Genomic DNA, 23,069 nt, shown 5'->3' on the forward strand with positions numbered 1-23,069 from the left:
GTCTTCTTTGTATCAAAAATGATTCGTGAGAAATCTTGGTATTTTCTCTCCTTGGTTTCCTTCCCTAGCAGAGATTTTGGAGGAACGGGGGTGGGATTCGGATGCCATTCTCCGCTTCTATTTCACCGAGTGCCATTTTTTGAAGTTTACGGTCACAAGGTCCTACTCGATTTTTTTGTTGTTGTTGTTTCCTTGCTCCTTTCTCTTGTTATTGTTGTGGCTGCTGATTTTTGCTGTTCTTTTGTCCATTTCATTAGTAATTGTGGGAGAGAGGCTCTGTGACCCATCACGCCGTCATTTTCATGCTCATGTCTCTTCTCCGTGCTCTTTCAACTGCATGGGTTCTGAATATATTCCTGTAGGAATCGCACGTTAAAAAAAAAATTTTGTGTGTGTGCAAAAACAATAAAATTGCAAATGCATCTCAATCATTACTAAAGATGAAGAAAGGAGGGCAGTGAAAGCAGACACTCACAGCAGCTTGCTAATAAGGAACTTCCACATAGCGTCTTCCATTTACAGCACACTAGCTCCTTATCTCACTTCCATTTCGCCCCAGAAGGCGCCCTGCATCCCCAGAACCTAAGTCTGCGCTTGGGCGGGAGAAGTCCCGGCAAGTCCCGAACAAAGGGACGACTGTTGTGTCATTTTACAGATGGGAACACTGAGGCTACAAGCATCAAGGCCGCACATGGGAAGGCGGATGAAAAGGGGGCAAACGGGGACGCGGGAGGACGGCGCGGGGGGACGAGGCGCCGGCGGAAGGGACCGGGGCTGGGCCCCGGGGCTGGTCCGCGGGCAGGTGGGCTCCTCCGCATCCCGGTCCCTCGCTGGCGCTGGACCAGCATCCCGCAGGCGCCGCGCCCTGGTTGCCATGGGAACCAGGCCGCCGCGCAGGCGCGCGGAGCTCGGGGGGCGGGTGGCCGGCACTGCGCAGGCGCGGCGTCCCGGTTGCTAGGTTCCGCGACGCGGCCAGCTGAGCCCGAGCCTCGGGTGGCGGAGGGAACGTTCGAGCCCGCCTGGCCGAGCCTGCGCGCGCCTGCCGGCTCTCGCCTTGTCCTGCCCAGAGTGACAGGCTAGCCCCGTCCCCCTCCTCCTTCTGGACGCCCCCGGTGGCGTCCCGACGCCTGCAGCCGGCCGCCCGTCAGCGGGAGACGGAGGAGCTTCCAGGCGGGCGAGGGAAAGAGGGAAATAGCAGCCATGTCGAACGCGTAAGTGACGGGCGGCCGGCTTAGGGCCTGGGCGGCTTCGCGGAGGAAGGGCGGCCTGCCCCGCTTCTTGTCCTGCTCTCCTCCCCCCTCCCCTCCTTCTTTTTACATTGCAGCAAAGAAAGCTGGGGCCCGGGATAGAGTATCAGCCTCCTGGGGACGGGGAGCGCGTCGCCCAGGCCTCCCTCCGCCCCGGCACTGCCTCCCCCCCCCACCCCGGGGGTGAGCTCCCGCAGGCCCGTGGCGGTGCCCTCGCTGCCGTCTTTTTGGAAAAGCAGCATCTCCAGCACGCTCAGCCCTCGCCTGCCCTTTAGTCCCTCGTGCGCAGCGGCACAGGGGCTGCTCTGTGGGAAGAAGGAGCTGCAGGACGCCCCCTTGCACCACGTCGCTTTCCACCAGGGAACCCCCATCGGGTGGCGGGGGTACAGGGAGGAGTGTGCCCCAGGCGCTGTGCTGTCCTCATCGTGCCCATTGCACACGTGTGGTGGGGCTGATCTGTGGGGGCTGAGGGTTAGAAATAGGGCGGGACACCTGAGCTTCACAGCACCCCTCTACCCAGGACCTGTTACACTGTTATTCCCATTTCACAGCTGGGGAAACGACACAGAGAGGCTAAGTAGTTCACACCCACCCAGCCAGCACACGGGCCGACCAGGCACTGCAGCTCCAGCCTGCAGCCAGGCTATTAACTAACCGCAGGTTTAGGTGACAAAGTAAGAGCAGAGAGGCGGGGCACCTGGGGGGCTCAGCCGTTGAGGGTCCGCCTTCCACCCAGGGCATGACCCCGGGGTCCTGGGATCAAGTCCCACATCGGGCTCCCTGCAGGGAGCCTGCTTCTTCCTCTCCCTGTGTCTCTCATGAATAAATTTTTTTTAAAAAAGCAGAGAGGTCAAGGCCTTGCTGAGATTTTGCATGTGGGGACGATCCCTCGGGAGCTCGGTTTTGGACGTGTTGAGTTTGAAGTGCCCGTCGGAGATCAAGTAGGCACTTGAGTATTCGAGCGTTGAGTTCAGGAGAGAGGTCCACGTATGAAGTATAGACTCGACAGGTGTTGGTATGCAGATTGGCTTTATTGACACGGAGTGAGTGTAGACAGAAAAAGGGTCCACAGATGAAGGCTGGTGTCATCCGGTGGTAAGAGACTGGGGCACAGGCACCAGCAAGGGGATGAAGGTGTGACCAGTGAGGAGGAAGCGAAAGCGCGGTGTCCTGGAAGCCAGGTGAACAGGAAGTAGTGTTTCTGGGGGGGGGGGGGGGGGGAGTGAAGGATTCAAACGCTGCCCAGACAAGACAGAAGAGAACCGAACTGGGCCATGCATTGAGCAACATGGGGCCCTCGGGTGCCCTTGACCCTTGTGGGGGATGGGGTGGGAAGGTTGCTGAGAGTGGGAGGGGACATTTGGAGAGACGCTGTAGACCGGGAGCATGGCCAGCTTTTTAAAGGGGTTTTGCTGTAGCTGGTGTGGGGAAGCGGGGCCAGGAGACAGATAGGAGGCAGTGACATGTAACCCTGCTAAAGGGCAGGACTCGGAATGGACCGGGAGTCAAAGAAATGGGATAGTGTAGAGGAGGGGGGGAGACTGGGGTGATGTTGCTGGTGGGGGCATGAGCCCCAGCCGGCAGCTCCAGGTCTTGGCTTCTAGGGAGGAACTGAGTTGTTTATCACAGGGGAGTGAGGAGGGTAGAGTCTGTCGTAAATGCTCTTCATGGGGTAGACACCCCGTGGGAGCCTGGAAAGATGCTATAGGAGGAGACGGTGGTGACGCTGAGGGGCGGTGGTGATGCCACCCGGTGAAATGGGGTTCAGAACTAGGGGGTGGGGTGGGGAGAATGATCTGGAAGTGGCAGTGAGGAGCAAGGACCTTGACCCTCCAGCCCCGCAGTCGTCGGAAGAGTCTGGTGGAAAGGGAGCCTCTCCTGTGAGGGCTGCACGGGAGGACAGCTGGGCCTCCCTTAGGCAAGAAGGCCAAGGGAATATTCCAGAAAGAGGACAAACAGCTGCATAGTATTGGGAGAATCTGGAGATTTATCCTGTATAAAATATCTTGGGAAGAATTCCCACTTTGCGAGATTTAGATATTTTTCATCGAAGCCCATGATGTCTGAACAGTCCGGTCTTCCGCTCCCTCACCCACCCAGCCACAGAAAATCTGCCAAGCTATGGAAATCGCAGGCTGGCCGTGTTCAGCTGTCACGTTCAGTGTTCTCCACCCACGGTCCTCCTGACTTCAAACTCTGAAACGTTTCTTGGTCATACGCCCAAGTCTGAAAACAATCACGCACTTCAAAAAAAAAAATTATAAGTAACCTCATGGATAAAATACCACCTTCTCTTTGCAAGGTGCACTTGCGATCCCCAGAACACTTGCACATCCGTGATCCCAGCCCGCAGTCATGCCTCGGGGTGTCAGAGAGGTGCCCTTAGCCAGATTTGCCCCTTGAGGAAGTGAGGGCACAGGACGTTGTGGCCTGAGACCACCCACCCCAGGAGACGATGCTGATGCGAAACTAACAGCATCTTGCCTTTAAAACCCTCCTTGCGGGACCCCTGGGTGGCTCAGCGTTTGAGCGTCTGCCTTCGGCTCAGGGCATGACCCCGGGGTCCTGGGATCGAGTCCCGCATCGGGCTCCCTGCAGGGAGCCCACTTCTCCCTCTGCCTGTGTCTCTGCCTCTCTTTCTCTGTGTCTCTCATGAATAAATGAATAAAATCTTTTTACAAAATTAAAAATTTCTTTAAAAATAAAATAAAACCCTCCTTGCTATGCCCAAGAAAAATAAAAATACGCACACAGGGATGTTCACCGTGGCCTGATTCCCAACAGCCGCAGAAACAGCCCCACGTCCATCAGCTGGAGCGTGGACAGCAGGCTGCGGTGTGTACATGCTGGGAACATACTCGGCAGCGAGGAGAGGCACGTGTGCACTTTGGAAGGGTGTGCTGAGTGCAAGGAGCCAGAGCGCAAGGGCCACCTACTAAGTGGGTCCATGGATGTGAAATGCCCGAGGTAGGCAAATAGAGTAGAAATGAGGTTAATGGTTGCCAGGGGCTGGGAGGAGGGGGCGGGGGATGGGGTGGCAGCTGGTGGTTACTAGCTGATGGGTGATGATGCGGGCTTGGCTGGCTCACACGGCTGCCTGATATTTCCCGTCACCCAGCCACCAGCCCCCGGTGCCCCCAGCAGGGCCCTCTGGGACAGCGGCAGGTGCAGGAGGAAGAGGCCACCACCCAAATGTGGGACTTGGAAGGCTCGGGCCTCCGGGAGAATCGTGGCCCAGAGTTCCAGCCAGGGCTCCGCGGAGCCACGGCCCTGGAGGGGTTCCTGCCTTGACCCCGGGTGGAGGCCGAGATCGCGCTGAGCTGGGGCAGCAAGGCTTCCCCGGGCAGGGCCTCCCCCCAGGCCGCGTCCACGCATTCCTGAATTCTGGGCATGTTCCGTCCATCAGTTTGGGTGTTGTGGCCACTGGTGGAAGCATCCTGTACCCAGCATCCCTCATCACGATGGGTGTGGGTCTTTGTGGGATTCAGCCCGCCCCGTCTGCACCCCACAAGGCAGCCTCCCTGGGGTCTTGCACAACCTTAGTGCTTCCTGGCTTTGAAGTCTGATAAATGCCCCTGATTTATCACTACGGATCCCACCCCCACTTGTAGAAATCATGGCTATGATCGACATTAGTCCCAAATTCTCGGTAGTGTTACATCTGCATGTCAGTCTCAAGAGTCCGCTTGCTTTTTGTCCTGTCTTCCAGCCTCTGCCTGTTGTGATCCTCCTTGCAGCTAGCACTCTAGAATTTTCTTCAGTTACGTCTTGTGTGGCTCCCACCGTATCCATTCTTAGATATTTAATCAGTACGAGGAAGAAGGTTTCGTTTTTCGTATTTTTCTCTGTGATGTTTTTTTTTTTCTTTGTGGCCTTTATCAATGTCTTGCAACTTTGCTGTACAGTTGACTTCTTATATCTTGTTGCTGATTTCCTTGGATTTTGCAACTGTGTCATTGACAAGCATTTTCTGAATTCTTTTCTATTAATCCCTTTTTGTCTGCTTCCTCCTTTCTCATTGCCGTCTTTTAGATTTCTGGTGTGCCTCCGGAAAGTGTTTTTGGTCCATGGTGTTCAGCATTTTGAAGGGCTGACAGCGTCCGTCCTTTGGGGGTGTGTGGACGATATTCTTAATCAGGCCTATGCCATAAATTAAGTTCATTTTGAGCATTTTCTTGGCATCTGTGGAAATAACCTTCAGTTTGTGCTGTTCTGTTGCTGTATTTAGCTCAGCTTGTCTTTCTGCTGAATGCTCACAGATTCCTGGGGCGACCTCTTCCCCGGTCAGAGGGAACCACTCTTTTGATCCGGCTCAGTGTCCTGTTTGCCAAGTGGAATTTTCAGATCTGAGCTCTAAACAAAATTAGCCTGTAATTTTCTTCTGTAATGCTGTCCTGACAGGCTTAGGCCAGAAAACAAACCACATGGTTTTCTGTTTTATGTGAACATTGGTTGCACAGCTGGTGTCATTTGCCAGGTCAGGGGACACCTGGGTGTGCCCCGCCCCCCTCCGCCAAGTTCTCCAAGTCTGTGCTTCAGTGAACCAGGCACACACTCAGTTTCTCTCTCTCTCTCTCTCTCTCTCTCTCTCTCTTTTTAAGATTTTATTTACTTATTCATGAGACACACACAGAGAGAGGCTGAGACACAGGCAGAGGGAGAAGCAGACTCCCTGCGGGGAGCCTGATGCGGACTCAATCCCAGGACTCCGGGGTCACCCCTTGAGCTAAAGGCGGGTGCCCGACCATTGAGCCACCCTGCCATCCCCCCACACTCAGCTCTGGGCACCCTTCCTGGCTTTACCTCTGCCGCTGGGCAGACACCTTGGTTTCAGCCTTTCCCAATCCTGTCCCGTTCGCCTGCTTTCTGAAGGCGCAGCCGGCCGAGTCACCACCGTGATGCCACCTGATGCTGGCACAAGCCAGAAGGTCCTGTGATGGGGTCGTCTCTGAGAGCCGCTTCGTCTGCGCCAGATGGCCTCTAAGGTCCCCCCTACAAACGTTCCCTCTGCCCAGAGTCATCTAGCAGCGTGCTCTTCGTTGGCAGTAGTTTTTAAAATATGTCCCAAGCTTGGAGACCCATGATGCTCGCAGCCCAGGGGCCACCCAAGGCAGTGCTCAGGATCCGAACCCAGCGGCCTTGGCGGAGAGGAGAAGTGTGTCTTCAACCGCAGATCTTTGCCCATCGTGACTGTGCCACATGATTCGTCACCCCATTTGCTCCACCCTGAGAACGGCGGGCCCCCAAGTGGCTCGGAGCGTGAGCCCTAGAGCCACCAGACTTCCGGGACACAGGGCAGCGTTGCTGTGTGTGAACGGCGGTGAGGGCAGCACCTGCCTCGCCGGGGGTTGGGGCCACATGAGCCGACAGCTGTCAAGTACTTAGGACGGTGACCGGCCTTACCTACTCGCAGCAGCTGCCACCACTGTCATCCGAACCCGAAAGGCTCTTCATGCACCAAGAGAAGCTTCTAACCCTTGGCCAAGGACATGAAAGTCTCTCGTCTCTGTTCCAGGAACATAAAAATAAGAGATGAGAAAAAAAATTTTTTTTTAATGTCTTATTTAAAAATTTATTTTTTAGCGGCACCCAGGTGGCTCAGCCGGTAAACCATCAGACTCTGGATTTGGGCTCAGGTCATGATCTCAGGGTCCTGGTGTGGAGCCCCGGGTGGGGCTCTGAGCTCAGTGGGGAGTTGGCTTGTGCCCCTCTCCCTCCGCTCCTCCCCGTGCTCATGCACATACGTGCTTCCTCTCTCTCTGAAATAATTAATAAATCTTTTTAAAAAGTTTTTAATAGTTCTTTTAAGTTTATATTAATTGACCACACACTAATAATGCATTTATTATATTTAATAGTATAATATCCCATTTTAAAATAAAATGAAAATATTTTAAATCGAAAAACTAAAGTTTTGGAATTTTTTTAACTCAAATTGAAAATCTCTGCACCAGGAGCAGAGTGGGAGCACACAGCAGTGAGCAGGCCCATGCACAGGCATGGACACTGTGCTCTGGGATTGCTGCCCCTGGGGGACCTGGCTCCTGACTAGCCCAGAGGACTGCAGCTGGACCCCCACAAATCCCAGTGAGATCACCCTTCTCAGCAGGATGGAGGTGGAGCACAGGTGCCCACAGCCTGCCTGGGCCATGGTAAGATACCAGCTTCTCAGATGGAAGGCAAGCTAAGGAACCCATAGGCACCCAGTTTATATAAAGAACCCGCATAGATTTACCCCAGAGATAAAGATGCAGTGAAACACCGGGACACGTGCACACCGATGTTCTTAGCAACAATGTCCACAATAGCCAAACTGTGGAAGGAGCCTCGGTGTCCATCGACAGATGAATGGATAAGGAAGATGTGGTTTATGTATACAGTGGCATATTCCTCAGCCATTAGAAACCATGAATACCCACCATTTGCTTCAACGTGGATGGACCTGGAGGGTATGATGCTGAGTGAAGTAAGTCAATCGGAGAAGGACAAATATTATATGGTCTCATTCATTTGGGGAATATAAAAATTAGTGAAAGGGAATAAAGGGAAAGGAGAGAAAATTAGTGAAAATATCAGTGAGGGTGACAAAACATGAGAGACACCTAACTCAAAAAATAAAAAAATAATAAAAAATAAAAAAATTTAAAAATTAAAAAAAAAAGAGAGAGAGACACCTAACTCTGGGAAACGAACAAGGGGTAGTGGAAGGGGAGGTGGGAGGGGATTGGGGTGACTGGGTGATGGGCACTGAGGGAGACACTTGGCGGGATGAGCACTGGGTGTTATGTTATAAAGAAATAAATAAAGAAAATTTTTAAAAAAGATGTTTTGAAGATAATAAATAAAGAACTCCCATAAATTAATAGAAAAGCAATCCAATGTAAAAACAAGGAAAACAAATGGATAAACAGTCTGAGGAAGAGAACTTGCAAACAACCAACATGCAGGTGGGTATTCAGTCCCACTTGCAACCAGATGAACGGACATGAAAACGTTGAGATCAAATTCCTCACCCATCATCCTGGCAGGAGTTATGATGATGTATTTTCTGGTGGTGGTGGTGGCGGTTCTTTCATTTTTGGTCAAGGTCGAGATGGTGGCACAGTGCTGAATGATGGTTCTGAGCTCGGAATCACATGCACTGGGTTCAGACACTGACCCCGCCTCTGAGGAGCAAGCTACCTCCCCCCACCTCAGTGAGAGTAACAGGAGCCCGGTTCGTGGAGCGTGGCGAGGACCTAGCACACTTAGCACAGGCCGCAGCGTGGGGTCGATTCCAGTAAGTGGTGCTTACAGTTTCTCAGAGGGAAGTGTGGAGCATGAGTGAGGAAGGACAGGTCATGGGACCAGAGCAGAGGACCTAGAGGGGACGCCCGGTAATGACCTTGGGAAGGTCAATGAGGGACTTCCAGTGAAACAGGGTGCATTGAATGAGCATCGTTATTTCCCGCTCTTCCTGAATCACCTCCAAAATAGGCTCTTCCTGAATCACCTCCAAAATAGGCAACAGAGGATGTCAAAGGCTATAAACACACAAGGGCCAAAGGGACATGAGAGCCTTTGACAGGAGATGCCATGAAAACAGAAGGAAGGAAAGCAGATAAGATGAGGGGGACGAGGCAGGCCAGAAGATGTGGGACCCCTGGGCCAGCAGAGGGGCAGCAAGGATGAAGCCCACCTTCCAGCAGAACCCTGGGAGAGGGGGGCAAGGTCCGGTCCTTCTGAGGTGGGGTTGAAGGTGGTAGGTCTGCCTAAGGGGCATTTCGACCCCAGAGAGCAGGTGCCCAGCTGCCCCCATGCCAGCAGGCAGCCCGGGTCCAGGAATGCCACACACAGGTGAGGGTGGGGTTGGGAGGCCAGGCTGACGGTGAAGAGGACACGAGAGCCCTCCCTCCCCTTGACCCACTGGCTGCATCCAGGCAGCGACTGAGCCCCCCTGACCAGCACAGGATAGACCTAATGGGCTGTGGGCTCCCCCCTCATCCCAGGGAAGCAGCCAGGATCCTACCCAACCACTTCCCTCCCCCGGGAGAGTTAATAAGCCTCTTCCCAGACACACTGAACTTTCCAGTAGCTTTTCATCTGGTTCTTGGATATAAAGAGAGCCAAAAAATCACCCAAAATGTCAACACCACCAAAGAAGTCTGCCTTGGATGTATTGCTCAGGGTCCGGGCAGGAAAAGGATGACAGGCTCAGCAGGACGGTTAATAGAGGGACCGGCCGAAGGGACGTGCACAGGGCTCCATCGAGGAACCAACGAGGGGTGGCCTGGCGTCCCGGGGCTGGCAAAGCAGAGCGGCCACCACCCTGAGCACTCCCAGCCGGGTGCTCACCAGGGACGCCGTGGGAGAGGACACCCCTGCATCTCACTCTCCTCCGACTCGACCGAGGGCACGGACCCCGCTCATGCGGACCCGGGGGCCGGGCTCCAGGGCCAGCCGTGCCTCGCCTCTCATGCCCCGCGCCGTGGTTCTCAGGTTCATCGTCGCTGCGTAGAGCTGTGAGCCCTTCACCCTCCCCACTCTGGGGCTAGTCCACACCGCGGTGCGGTTATTTGTTCTTTTACTCCTAAACAATCGCACTGATTCCCTGTTTGGGCTATTATAGAAAATGCTCTTATGTTGATTCTTGATAGAGATTTCTAAGAGTTTCTCTGGGGTATGGTTGTTCGTTCACAGGGTCGGCCCGTGTCTGACTTTACAAGGTAAGGGCAGAATCACGTTCCAACGTGGTGTTGCTCTATCCCATGCCCCACCAGCTGTGTGTATGGACAGGTCGGTGGAATATTCTGGCTCACAGCTTCTTCATCTCTGAAATGGGTACAATCAGGCTGGTCTTACGGGCACGGTGAGGACTCACTTTTGTCATTTAGGTGAAAGGTGTTTTTCAAGCTACGTATTTGATAACGAGAGCAGTAGTCTTGTGCAAAAAGCACGCGCAGCTCAAAACAAGACGTAAATGGTCTGAAGGGAACTACATGCCGTGTTCTCGGTTCACACTTGATGCTGTGTCATGGCAGCTATTCCAGCCGCGCATTTTGTATGGCTCACAAAGGAATTTATGCTTATTTTCTGTCTCCCCCCCCCACCCCAGAATGTATAATAAGATGTGGCATCAGACCCAAGAAGCCCTCAATTCTTTGCTTGATAAAGAGTCCCAGAACATGATGGAATCACAAAGAAATCAAGTTTTCATCTTCCAAATGCTGGCCACCTTCTACATAAAATATGTGCAGATCTTCAGAAACCTGGAGGATGTCTATGACCAGATCGTCCACCCGCAGAAGCGAATACTGATCCGAAAAATCCTGGATGGAGTGATGGGTCGCGTCCTGGAACTGAAGAATGAAATGGTTGAATTGGAATTAACTGAGTTTCACTATTTTGATGACATCCTACAGGATCTAAAGTTGGCTCCTGTAAGTACTCAACTTCTTCTCTTCTCAGTTTCTAGTTGTTTTTAAATAAGCTGTGGAGGCCTGTGGTCAATTTCCTACTGACTTTCTAGACGTAGTTGCCAGTTGTTGGATGAAAAGTTGAAGCATTGCCCTTAGTTGGACCATGCGGCCATGGACAAGCATTGGGTTCCTGTAGTTTTGGGCATAGACACAGCTTCACACAGTCCTTGGGTCCATCGGACACTGAAGATGTTGTCTTCCTTGTCACCATGGTATCTGCCCAGGGCTGTTGGCTGGAGCAGGCCAACTCTTTGACAAATACCCTGTGACACAGTCCCTCCCGAGTCCCAGTCCCAGTGCCCACTCTTCTGCTTCCAAAGGAGATCTCCCTCTGGACTGTGTTTCCCATCAACTTCCTCAGGATGAGCAGTCTATTGGTTGCCAGTTCCTTATTCCCAGGTGGATGCATCTCCTCCTCTGCTTTGGGTCTCTGGGGACTCAGGCATTTTTGGCAATAGGCCTCTGAGACTCAGACAAGAAAGAAGGACATCCTGCCTCTCTCTGATGCCCTGGAGCTGTGAGCATTGTGCCCCACGGTTGCCCTGGAGCTGTGAGCATTGTGCCCCCCGACCTTCACTGCCAGACACCCAGAGTCTCTTCTGATGCTCTGTCTGGCCGAGTCTGCCAGCGGCCAGTGGACAGCTCACTTCAGTGTCACGGTCCTATGAGCCCCGTCTTCATTCTGAAAAGAACATTTCCCTAAAATAAGATTAAAAGGAGACAGTGTTCAATTTTCTACCTGGCATTTTAATGCTTCTTCTTTTGAACATATTCAAGATTCTATAAAGGTTATGTTTCTTTCTGGAATAGACTTTCCTAGCGTTATTATTGCACTTTGTTAGAATGGACTATAAAGAATAGCTAAAATGATTGCAAATGTTGACAATCACTCTGGAACTTTTATGTTTATTGCATTCAGTTATAAGAGCGTGGATTAAAGCACCAGATTTTTTTCGGTCAGGTGTACTTTACTCACCCATGTGAGTATATCGAGAACAACTGAGGATAAACATGAAATAAACAGTCATTAAATCATATCCCTAAGTTGAATTAATAAAGCAATATTAAGTGTGTTAATTTAATTCAAAAAATATTAAATAAGATTCTTGAAGTTGAAGAAGACATTTATGAAATTTGTGTCGTGGGCTCCTTCAGATTTTCTTTTTTTTCTTTTTTTCTTTCTAAAGATTTTATTTATTTATTTATGATAGACATAGAGAGCGAGAGAGAGAGAGAGGTAGAGGCACAGGAGGAGGGAGAAGCCATGCCAGGAGCCTGACGTGGGACTCAATCCCGAGACTCCAGGATCACACCCTGGGGCAAAGGCAGGCGCCAAACCACTGAGCCACCCAGGGATCCCCTCCTTCAGATTTTCTGGTTCACCTAGATCATCTTTTCAGAGCCCATGAGTACTGAAACGGGTGACAAATGAGTGACAATGTCCAAGAAGCCTTCCTGCTGGAAGACTCTCAGCTGTGTTTTCCACCAGTTCTGGAGCATGCACCCTGAGCCACGTGATGACACCTGGGTCCAGGTGGTTAGGGGGTGTGTCCAACAGCAGCAGCGTGGATTCCTGGGCAGTGCCGGGCCAGGGAGACACACATGTACCAGCCCTGGGAGCTCCTGCAGGGCTCAGTTCTGCGCTTGAGGGTGGAAGCCTGACCAACCACCACCCCTGGGTCTGGGCCTCTGTGGCCACCACCCACACAGCGCACAGCTCCCTTCTGTTTTGTTGGGCTGGGACCCAGCTATCTGTACAGTATGACCCGCAGTCTGACCACAGCTCGTCAGTCCAAGGATGGGTCCTGATGCTGCAACCAGGCGATCCTTTCCCAAGAGATTCTGAAACCAAGACAGGGAGGCGAGTGTCTGTCTTGAAGTCTCAACTACAGTCTCCCAAATTTGTAAGTAGTTGGAGCCTTAGCTCTCAGATGCCCAGAAGAATGAAGAAAGCTGCTCTTCAGAGTGAAAGAGGGAGAGAATGAGAGGGAGAGAGAAAGAGAGAGGCACGGAAGAGAGAGGACAAAACAGATTCACCAAGAGGAGGAGTAAATGGCGGCGTCCTGAAGGCATCTTCATCCCTGGACACATCCTTGCTGATGACAGACTCTCTGCTGTGTTCCTGCCCCAGATCCACAAAGCCATAAGTCTGTCCATCGTGTCCCCTCAGCTACACTAATCAGAAGAGCGTTTCTGCTGCCTGCCATGTAAGGAGCCTTCCTAATGTCGAGAGACGTGTAAGGGAGAGAGAGGGAGTTCCTCTGCTGGAACAAGTTTCCTTGATCCCACCCTGCAGAGGATGGGAAACCACCAGGTATCTGAGATGGACACAGAGTGTCAGGTGGATGGAGGCCTAGCAGCCGATACAGGTCTTCCTCTCTCTTCCATTCTCAACTGCTATATTTCCTCCCCCTCAAACTCTTAGCTAATGGACCAGATGGAGCCATGTCAATAAAAATGTCTTAAATGTTAGAAGAACACATCATTTGAACACACTTATTAATAAATAAAATCTCAACATTAAAGTAGAATCATTCTCTTCTGACTGCCCTCCATCCGCAGGCCACACTCACTCCGTGGACCCTGGAAACTCACCTGAAAACTCCCATTAGTTTAAGAATTTTTGGTTTTTAAAAACAATTGCCACCTAGTACTGATACTGTCTCACCAAGTCCTAAAAAAGACGCTCCTTTATGGTTATAATGCTTCTTTAAGGGAAGGCCTGTTCAAAATCCCCTGGTCGGGAGAGAGGGTGTGGAGAGTCACGCAAAAATGGGAAGAAGGGGGATCCCTGGGTGGCGCAGCGGTTTGGCGCCTGCCTTTGGCCCAGGGCGCGATCCTGGAGACCCAGGATCGAATCCCACGTTGGGCTCCCAGTGCATGGAGCCTGCTTCTCCCTTTGCCTGTGTCTCTGCCTCTCTCTCTCTCTCTCTCTGTGACTATCATAAATAAATAAAAATTTAAAAAAAAATGGGAAGAAGGGGAGTTGACCCTGAAGACCAGAACCTTTTGCTTTGCTGGGCCAACTGGTCTACCAGAAGGCAGCCAGGAGTGTCTGAGAGTCTAGGACAGTGTTCCTCAATGGGGGTGGCCAAGGGCCCATCCCATATGCTTGAATAACACTTCTACACCCCCGATTGTTGACCTCGGGCTGATAAATAGTTGTGTGACCTCCACTAAGTGAAATATTGGTCATATGCATAAATGAAACATAGAAGTTTCTATTTATGGCATAAAAAGCAAGTTTCCTCATAAAGCAAATGAACTTTGCCAGTAATTTTTGTAATTTCGGGTAATTTAGGTAAAAATAAAAACAAATCATTAGGAAAAAAAAATGTGATCATTTACATGCAAATAATTAATGATGCTGATGATAAATTGTTATCAGGCTTAATTCAAAGATCTCTATGTCACAATACTTTGCTATCTTGCATTATTATTTTAGGTAGGCTGAGATTATTTTAGGTATTATATTTATTTAAAGACATTCATTAGGTTATTAGTCGATTGAGGATTAACTGATGTGAATTCTCAAGTTTTACTGAAATGATTAAAACAGGCCAAGGTGATGGTTTTTCCCCGTGATTTTGTGTCTCCTTAGCAGTAATGAATCCTCTTCATACCACTGGCCTCATCGCCTCTTAAATAAAGATGGGAGATGAAGCACATCTCTTTGATGTACAATCCTTACTGTATATTGTAAATACATTTGAGTCCTGGAGTTGTGACAAAAATAACAATTGTGACAAAATTGTGCCTTTTTGCTTATTTTTTCTCCTTTCTAGCAACAATTAGATATTCCCATCCCCAAGTATTTTTTGAAGGAGAAATTGGAAGTAATCAAAGGAAGGGAGAAAATTCTTGCTCAAATATTAACCAGCACTGGATTAGATATACCCAAAAAGGTTTGTATATCATTTTAATAAACATCATTCCATAATCTATTAAACCTTTCTCTGTGGCTCCTAATTGTGCGAGAGACAGATTATTTTCAGCAGGCGGAAACCAGCACCCACGCCTCCTGCTAGTCGGCATGTAAGAAGTTGCTTACCTTCTGGATGTATTTTTGATGCTTCGTGACCATTATTTTTCAAGAACTTAGACATCAAAACATAATGCTTTGTTGGTTGAGTCGGTATCTCCGAGACTGAGCAGATTTATCAGCTCAGATTCATTTTTCATCTCAGACACCTTGAAAGTCAGAAGCAGAATGTTTTCATGTGAAATAATTGTTAAGATAACGTACTGGTCAGTCTTTTCCTTCCAGATTTTTCCATGTGGCACCACCACACCCAGCTTCTGGCGAGTCTGCTTATGCATTTCGGTGGCCCTCACTGCCTCCCGCATCTGTGCCTCACGTCCCCAGCTGGTCATTGCCCAAGCAGGGAGGCGGCAGCTGGCTGTCTAGGCTGGGATGATTCAGAGTAATTATCCATCAGTGACTCTGCTGAGGCCGCAGGTGCAGCCCCAGTGCCTGGGGAAGCCAGCAGGTATGGGCTTCCTACAGATAGGGTATTGGCAGCCTGGGTCCTCGTGCCAAGAAGATTCTGGGAGCCACCAGAAGGGCAGTGGGGAGGGAGAGGACGTGCCCTGTCTGCCTGCTGCAGGAAGCAGGTAGGGTGCACGACTGTATGAGGTGGCTCTGTGCTATCTCTTGCGCACGGGCACACTCCATGCTGCAGGGAGGGCTTGCTCTTTTCCCTACAACCCGGCCTGTCGAAATGGTACTCACTTAGCAGAGCCCGCCTTGATGCAGCATCCCTTAGGAAACCTGTCCTGACCCAGTAACTCAAGAGGGCCTCTCCCTCCTCCGCCTCTCCCCTCACTGACCAGCCATCCCTCTGCATTGCATTCCTGGAAGTCGGTCTGGGGCTATTTCAGGGACGGGGGGTCATCTAGCCATCCTGGCACCTCTTGGTGTCCTCAGTTCATGCATCACACAGAAGGGAGCACTCAGCACTTCATCCAGCTCCCCCCAAGGAATCCCCTGGAGCAAAGCATTGATGAGCAGTAGAGAATTCACGGCAGATTTTATGGGGGAAACGGAGGAGGGAGGTGACGTTGTACACACTACAGTCAAACCCCCAAAATTCCTCTTTGCTGCTTCTCCTTTCTGGTGTCCCTCTCCGCTTGTGCAGAGTTAGCAGCAGGAAGCTTGCTTTCTCAGCAGCCAGCCCTAGCCGGCTCCGCTAGGTAGAGAGCCTCCCGCCCCTATCTCAGCCTCTATTTCTGATAGGCCTAACGTCAGCAAAATGCTGGGCTCTGGACAACCGCCCTCGACTTCTGGGTGACCTTCCCATGCCCTTCAGTGCCTCATGAGACTCCACTTTCACCTTAAGCTGCTTATTTCTTGATGATATATACAGCATATGCCCCAAAAAAGAATTTTGAGATGCGATTATTACCATCCAGTCCTACATCTTTAATGCTTAGTATTTACTCTAAGGCCTTCCATAAATTTCAAAAATCTTTGTCTTTTTGAGTAGACCTCTCAAACCCTCCAAAGTGCTCGGTAAGGGCTGTAATGATTTTCAGAGCGACAATATAAAATCTAGAAGGAAGGAAGTACGATAATAACTAGTGTTTGCAGGACACCTGCCATGTGCTTGAGCGCTTGTACGTACCTTGTCTGATCCAAGGCCAACATGATACCCACTGCACTCTAACACGCCGAGGGCGTTATTGGAGATGTGCGCTCACAGCATATCCAAGGTGACAAGATCCCACGGAAAGCCAAAGTCTGAGGAATTGTTATATGAAAGAGGGAGCTCCTAGTGATGGTGGATGCACCACAGGGATGAGGGTCAGTCTTGGTTCAAGCTGGCTCCACCCCTTACTGACCGGGGGAACTCGTGGCGACTCTGTCTCTTGTGCCAGGCACAGTCTTCTTCTGAACTCTTGGCTGGTCACAGGAATACCTGCCTTGGAGGTTGCTTTGTGAATTTGCCAAGATTGTCTACGAAAGCATCTGGCTTCTGTAGGGTCTCGGTAAATGCCCCTTGTCTTTCCCTGGTCCTTCCTGTGCACTGTCCCCCCACCACCACCCCAGGGCCATTACAGAGGAGACATCATCCTGAGAATCAGGGACCCTGGTGATGAACTGGAGCACCCCACACTCGGGATCTCAGTGTCGGACATCATGTCCTGATAAGGACATCAGCCCATGACTTTCTGATTCCAGAGGCCTCTCACTTCTGTCTCTGTCCCTGCATGAGGCTCCACCGAGCCAGGCCCTGTGCCCAGCTTCTCCCTCACCCTGGGGACAACAGACAGGCCCACTGCTGCGCCCACTCAGAGCTCTCACAGGGCTCTGGGTGGCCCAGCAGCCTGGCTCCTGACCCTCCTCAGGAAATGGCACAGCCCCGCACCTGGCCCTGCCTCCCCGTGGCCCATCTGACATCTCCAAAGGCAGCATTTTACTGCACCAGCCCTGGTTTTTGTCCAGTCGTAATCTTCTCATCCCATCTGGATGTTTTGAAATGCAGATTTGTAATTAGCAGAGGACATTTCATGTATAAATTAAATATGCCTAAAATGATGTTAACATTACTCATATTTACTAGATCATCCTGTAATTGATTTTGAAGTCAGCATTTTACTTCATGTGTGTTTTACTTTTTAAGTTCTCATATTAAAGATATGCTTTTAATTTATATGTTGCTACTATTAAGTTAATAAAACATGGGTAGCAATTTTGAGCTTTATTGAATCCATTTTATTGGCATTCCCAGTATAATGTGCTGCCAACCTAAAATATTGTGGAACTAATTAGTATTTTGTTTGAAATGGTAGAGGAAAGCTTATGGGGTCCTTAAATATGGGACCAGAGCACGAGCATGGCACGTTATCAAAATTCACATAATTAATGAGGAGTGTGGTTAGTATTAAAGCACCGTCAGACTCTTTATCAACGGTTTGGGAACTCTTAGCAAGGTTGCCTTAGAAGTAAGCATGTGATGCTACTGGGATCAACCAATGTAGTTAATGTGTTTCAACACTGATTTAACATGAATGTTTCCGCAGAAATACAGCATGAAGAGTATCCCCCTAGAAGAGGCTGTTAAGCTAATCCAGATCTCCGAGAGAGCACGGCAAGGTCGCCTAAGAGCGATGTTCATGAAGCAAATCTTCCTTCGAGAACACAGAGCAAAGCAAGCCAAGACACTTGGCGAGAAAGTCGCCGACGTGGGAGCCGCCGCGCTGCAGATTCAGAAGGTGCGAGTGTGGTGCTCATGGAGCTGGGGCACAAGTGTGTTGACACGGCCAGAGATGCACCCCAGGGTCGGGGGTGAGCTCTGAAACCCCAAACTCCAAAACCCTACCTTTACTAGAACTGGATTTTGAATTGCAGGGAGATTTATTATCTTACCCTGGAGAAGCTGTTACCTAAGCTTGGTCCGGTTTTGGTTTTGGCTTGTGGTCGTTTTGGGGTTTTGGGAGGTTTTTTTGTTTTGTTTTGTTTTTTTAGGTTTTATTATAAGTAGGTATAAAATGCTGGGCATTTGGTTCAAATATTTTTAAAGATCACTGATAATTGTTGGAAAGAATGTCGCTCAAAATATAAACCCTCAGTGAATCTTTACAAGTGTATTCACACGCAGACACAATCACAGAAGGGGCACAGGACCAACACCTGCCGGCTTGCGTACTGTTCACAATGCCCGTGGCCATCACCGGGCGCCAGGACGTCGGTGTTCCCTTTAGACGTGGGCCTCACGGGTCATTCCCAGATGAGCACCACGGGTTTGCACCCCTGAGGGTTTGCACCCCATCTTTTCCCAAACGGAGGCTAAGGTTGCTTACAGGAAAATGAGGAAGCTGGCCGCGTGGGGCAAATTAGAATGAGATGAGAGGGAAGGAAGGTACCAGGACGCAGACCCCAGCCAGAGAGTCGCAACCACCCCATCCCTGCTGGGGTCTGAACGGGGACGGGGGGCCGTGGAGGCAGAGAGGCCAATAACAAACCATTTCCTTTCAAATTTCTGTGAATATGGGAAGTTCTAAACCATCATTTTGAGTTCACAGCTTGAGCTGTACCCGTCCTGGATGTGACCGTGTTAACCTTTCCCCACATCACAGTGGAAACTTTTCTTTGAGAGCTATGAAGTGCCGCCCTTAGATCTAGCCCCACGGTCCTGAAATCTGGAAGTTCCTCCTAAAGAAACCCAAGTAGGGGACTCTGGCTAATGAGAATTATAAAGTCACTTCTTCTTTCCCCGCCCCACCCACCTTTCCTGACATACGACATTGTGCGTATTTAAGATGTACAGTGTCCTGATTTGATATACGTGTCTACTGCAAAGTAATTATCACCATAAGGGTGACTAAAGCATCCATCACATCACAGAATTACCAGTTGTTGTAGTGAGGACGCTTGCAATCCACTCTCTTAGCAGCTTTCGAACACACAACACGGTGTTGGCTGCCCACCATGCTATGTACGGAAATCCCCAGAACTCATTCATCTGGTAGCTGGAAGTTTGTATCTTTGGGCCACTTTCACCTGTTTCCTCAACCCGCCCCCCGCAGCCCCTGGCAATCCCGAATCTGCTCTGTTTCTGTAGGTTCAGTATTTTAGAGTCCACGTGTCAGTGAGATCATACAGTAGTCACCTTTCTGTGACTTTTCTCACTTAGCGTGCTGCCCTACAGTCCATGCATGTTTCACAAATGTCAGGATTTCCTTCCTCTTTTGACTGAATAATATTCCATTATACACACACACACACACACACACACATATATATGTATATCACATTTTTTATCCATTCACGGATGGTTTGTTTCCATGTGATATGTTGTAAGTAATGCTGCAGTGAACATGAGGGTACAGATATGTCTTCAAGACGGTGATTTCATTTCCCTCAGATAGGTATCCAGAGTACGATCCCTCCGTCATAGGGTAGCTCCGTTTCTAACTTCTGGAGAAACCACCACACTGTTTCCACAGGGGCTGCTCCAGTTTGCGTTCCCAGCAGCAGCGCACGAGGGTTCCCCTTTCTCCACATCCTCCGCAACACCCATTGTCTCTTGTCTTGTGGGTCAGAGCCACTCTGACAGCTGTGAGGCTGTTGCTGGCCCAGCGGTGGGTTGCACGGTTGGCAGATGTGCTTCCAGGGTCTTGGATGAGTGTGGATCCTGTTCGGTCCCCAGGTGGATGGGACAGCCTCCAGCACCCCTTGTTCTTTCTTTAAAATCTTTGCCCGGGATCCCTGGGTGGCGCAGCGGTTTGGCGCCTGCCTTTGGCCCAGGGCGCGATCCTGGAGACCCCGGATCGAATCCCACATCAGGCTCCTGGTACATGGAGCCTGCTTCTTCCTCCGCCTGTATCTCTGCCTCTCTCTCTCTCTCTGTGACTATCATAAATAAATAAAAATTAAAAAAAAAATGATTTAAAAAAAAAAAATTTCTTTAAAATCTTTGCCCATGCTCATAGAAGAAAAGATATTCCATCAATGCGCACATACGTGCACGGCCTTGACTGTGTAGTCATCGCACTGTTTGAAATGGGAGAAATCATAGGACAATGTTTTCCTTTTTTATTTTTTTTAATACATTAGTCAAGTAACCATTTATTTGTTTTTAGGTTTGGCGAGGTTTCCATCAGTGTAAGAAAACCGAAAAACAGAGAGAGGAGGAGATGATATTCCTGGGTATGGTAAGTTCCCTTACAGGCCGGATATGCGTATGGTTTTCTTAAGTCTTGTGTCTTTCTTAGAGAGTTTTTGTGGGAAGAAAGGAAAGAAAAATAAGTGACCAGTGACTTAAGAGAACGGGATCGCCTGTAATGTACGGGGCGGAGCAGACCTGCGTCCGTTTACACGTCTCTTAGAATATGTGGGCTGCTCTGAATGTGGAAAAAATTGTACGCGCCCCGCGTGATGTCTGCACTGCCCTCTGTTAGCATTCGTGGTCAACAGAATGGGCTTGCACCGAGACAGCTGGCTTTTCTCGGACGACCTCCACGGTGACTGCTCCGCCAGAACTGGAAGCGTGTGTGTTCGTTATCTGTTGCCGTGGAACAACGTTACCACAGTTTAGCAGCTCAAACACACGCTCGCACCTCAGCTTCTGTGGCCCAGGGTCCGGGCTTCGCTCCGTCATCCACTCGGGATCTCGCAAGGCCGAGCGCAGGGTGACCCCCGAGGCCCTCCCGGGTGCAGTCCCCGTGCAGGCTGGTGTGGCTGTTGGCGGGACTTGGTCCCTCGTGGGCTACAGGCCACAGGCCTGCTTTCTGCCAGCTGTCAGCTGGAGGCAGCCCCCAGCCCTGCGCCCCGTGGGCCATTCCGTGTGGCAGCCTGCTCTGTCCGATCTAGCACGGGAGACAGGGACACCTGCAGTCTCCAGCCATGTGCTTCACCTTTCCCTCTTTGGGTCCCTTAGAGGCAAGCCACAGGGTGCGCCCTCATGCAGGGGTGCGCACCAGCAGGGGGGATAATTGGGGACCGTCTTAGTACCTCTTTCTGTGCAAAGGAGTGTTTTGCATTCCCTGCCCCATGCAAGAGGCCCTGTCTCCACTGCCCCCCCAGTCCCTCCCGAACACCAGCCCCAGCTCCCCAGGCCAGCCCATTCTCATCCCTTTTAGAAGCTTCTGCCTTTCATTCCACCGAAGCCCCAGGCCCCGCAGGCCCCGCAGCAGCCGCAGGCTGTGGCTCTGTCCCCCGGGGCAACTCAGAGTGTGCCTGCTTCCCCTTCCCCTTCCACCCACGAGCCTCAGGGACGTGCAGGCAGCTCTCGGGCCCACGCGCCAGCGCTTCTCAGAGCTCGTTCCTGCCACAGATGGCCACCGTTCTGGCGGGCCTGGTCTCCTCGCTGCCTTAAGGGACATCACGATTTAAAACAAGGCCTGTTCTAGCACTGAGTTGGTGCACTGGCATGATCTACATTATTTAGCGCCCCATGTTTAATGCCAGGGATAAAAACACTGCACCGGTGACGTTGATAGACACTGTGACCAAATCTTTGCAAATGCTGATCCCATACCAAGCTCTGCTGAGGCTAAAAGAAGAAAAGCAAATGTGAATACACTGTGTGTAATCACAGATACCGATATGTTAAAAAAAAAATGATTAGACAGTATCATGAGTGACTAAGGTAACAAATTAGAAAATACTGAACAGAGAAGATTATCTAGGGAAGTCTAAATATCAAAGCAGACCAAAGATACAAAATACCCCAAAAAAAACAATCACTACAGCGAGTGCCAGAGAGTTTTTCCGAGCGCCCACGTTCGTTTGGGTGCTATGAGGGGCAGGTGCCAGGCTGGACTTAGACACGCAGAATATGGGGTCCCTGGGTGGCTCAGCGGTTTGGCACCTGCCTTCAGCCCAGGGTGTGATCCTGGAGTCCCAGGATCAAGCCTCACGTCGGGCTCCCTGCATGGAGCCTGCTTCTCCCTCTGCCTGTGTCTCTGCCTCTCTCTCTCTCTCTCTCTCTCATGAATAAATAAATAAAATCTTAAAAAAAAAAAAAAAAAAAAGACACGCAGGATATTTACTGGGAGGAAGAGAGGGAGGAGCAGAGGGGCCAGGGGAGCTCCACCAGGAGGCAGGGGTGAGGGTGAGGGGTGTGGGGGAGGAGCCGCTTCCAAAACAGAGGCCAGCACCATCTTTAAAAATCTATGCTGGGGATCCCTGGGTGGCACAGCTTTGGCACCTGCCTTTGGCCCAGGGCGCAATCCTGGAGACCCGGGATCGAATCCCACATCAGGGTCCCTGCATGGAGCCTGCTTCTCCCTCTGCCTGTGTCTCTGCCCCCCTCCTCTCTGTGACTATCATAAATAAATAAAAATTTTTTTAAAAATCTATGCTAATAAAAGAGAAGAGAGGGGCACCTGGGGGCTCAGCGGTGGAGCGGCTGCCTTTGGCTCAGGGCATGACCGCGGGGTCCTGGGATCGAGTCCGGCATTGGGCTCCCCACAGGGAGCCTGCTTCTCCCTCTGCCTGTGTCTCTGCCTCTCTGTATCTCTCATGAATAAATAAATAAAACCTTTTTAAAAATAAAAAGAAGAGAGAATCAGGAATGGGGATGTCTGGGCAAGGACCCAGGGCCGAGGGCAGCTCAGAGACCACTAACGGGGATTTAAGTGGGCACCCACCGGCCTGAGGACCATCTGTCTCATCACAAACGTTAAAACCCTTATTCCTGTTTGCTCAGAAATCCTGACCCTTTGCAAACTTCTTTGCTGAAAAAAAAAAAAGAAGTAGAAGAAAGTGAGCAAAGTTTACAGTATGTCAATATTCCTATCAGAGTAGTTTTATAATTGTAGATTAGTGCCCAGAAATAGTTCATACAGTTAAACATCCCACTGTGCATCTTTCAAAGTGATGTTCAGAGTTTCTCTGTGTCGTGCAAATTGTGAACAC

General features: G+C 50.6%; 1 protein-coding gene across 2 annotated transcripts in view; it reads left to right on the forward strand.

Annotated features, from left to right (window-relative positions):
- The first annotated feature begins 925 nt into the window (after positions 1–925).
- The window catches only part of IQCA1 (IQ motif containing with AAA domain 1), a 145,011-nt gene continuing 122,867 nt past the window's right edge, over positions 926–23,069 (forward strand). The window contains exons 1-5 of one of the 2 annotated variants that reach the window (XM_072719089.1): positions 926–1,211; positions 10,342–10,666; positions 14,491–14,610; positions 17,729–17,920; positions 20,291–20,362. In XM_072719089.1, the coding sequence (XP_072575190.1) occupies positions 1,201–1,211; positions 10,342–10,666; positions 14,491–14,610; positions 17,729–17,920; positions 20,291–20,362 (720 nt within the window). In that variant the 5' untranslated portion in view covers positions 926–1,200. The remainder of the gene's footprint in view (positions 1,212–10,341; positions 10,667–14,490; positions 14,611–17,728; positions 17,921–20,290; positions 20,363–23,069) is intronic. The other variant, XM_072719090.1, reaches the window with a different exon arrangement.

Source organism: Vulpes vulpes, chromosome 9 (genome assembly GCF_048418805.1).
Source record: "Vulpes vulpes isolate BD-2025 chromosome 9, VulVul3, whole genome shotgun sequence".
NCBI classification, from domain to species: domain Eukaryota; kingdom Metazoa; phylum Chordata; class Mammalia; order Carnivora; family Canidae; genus Vulpes; species Vulpes vulpes.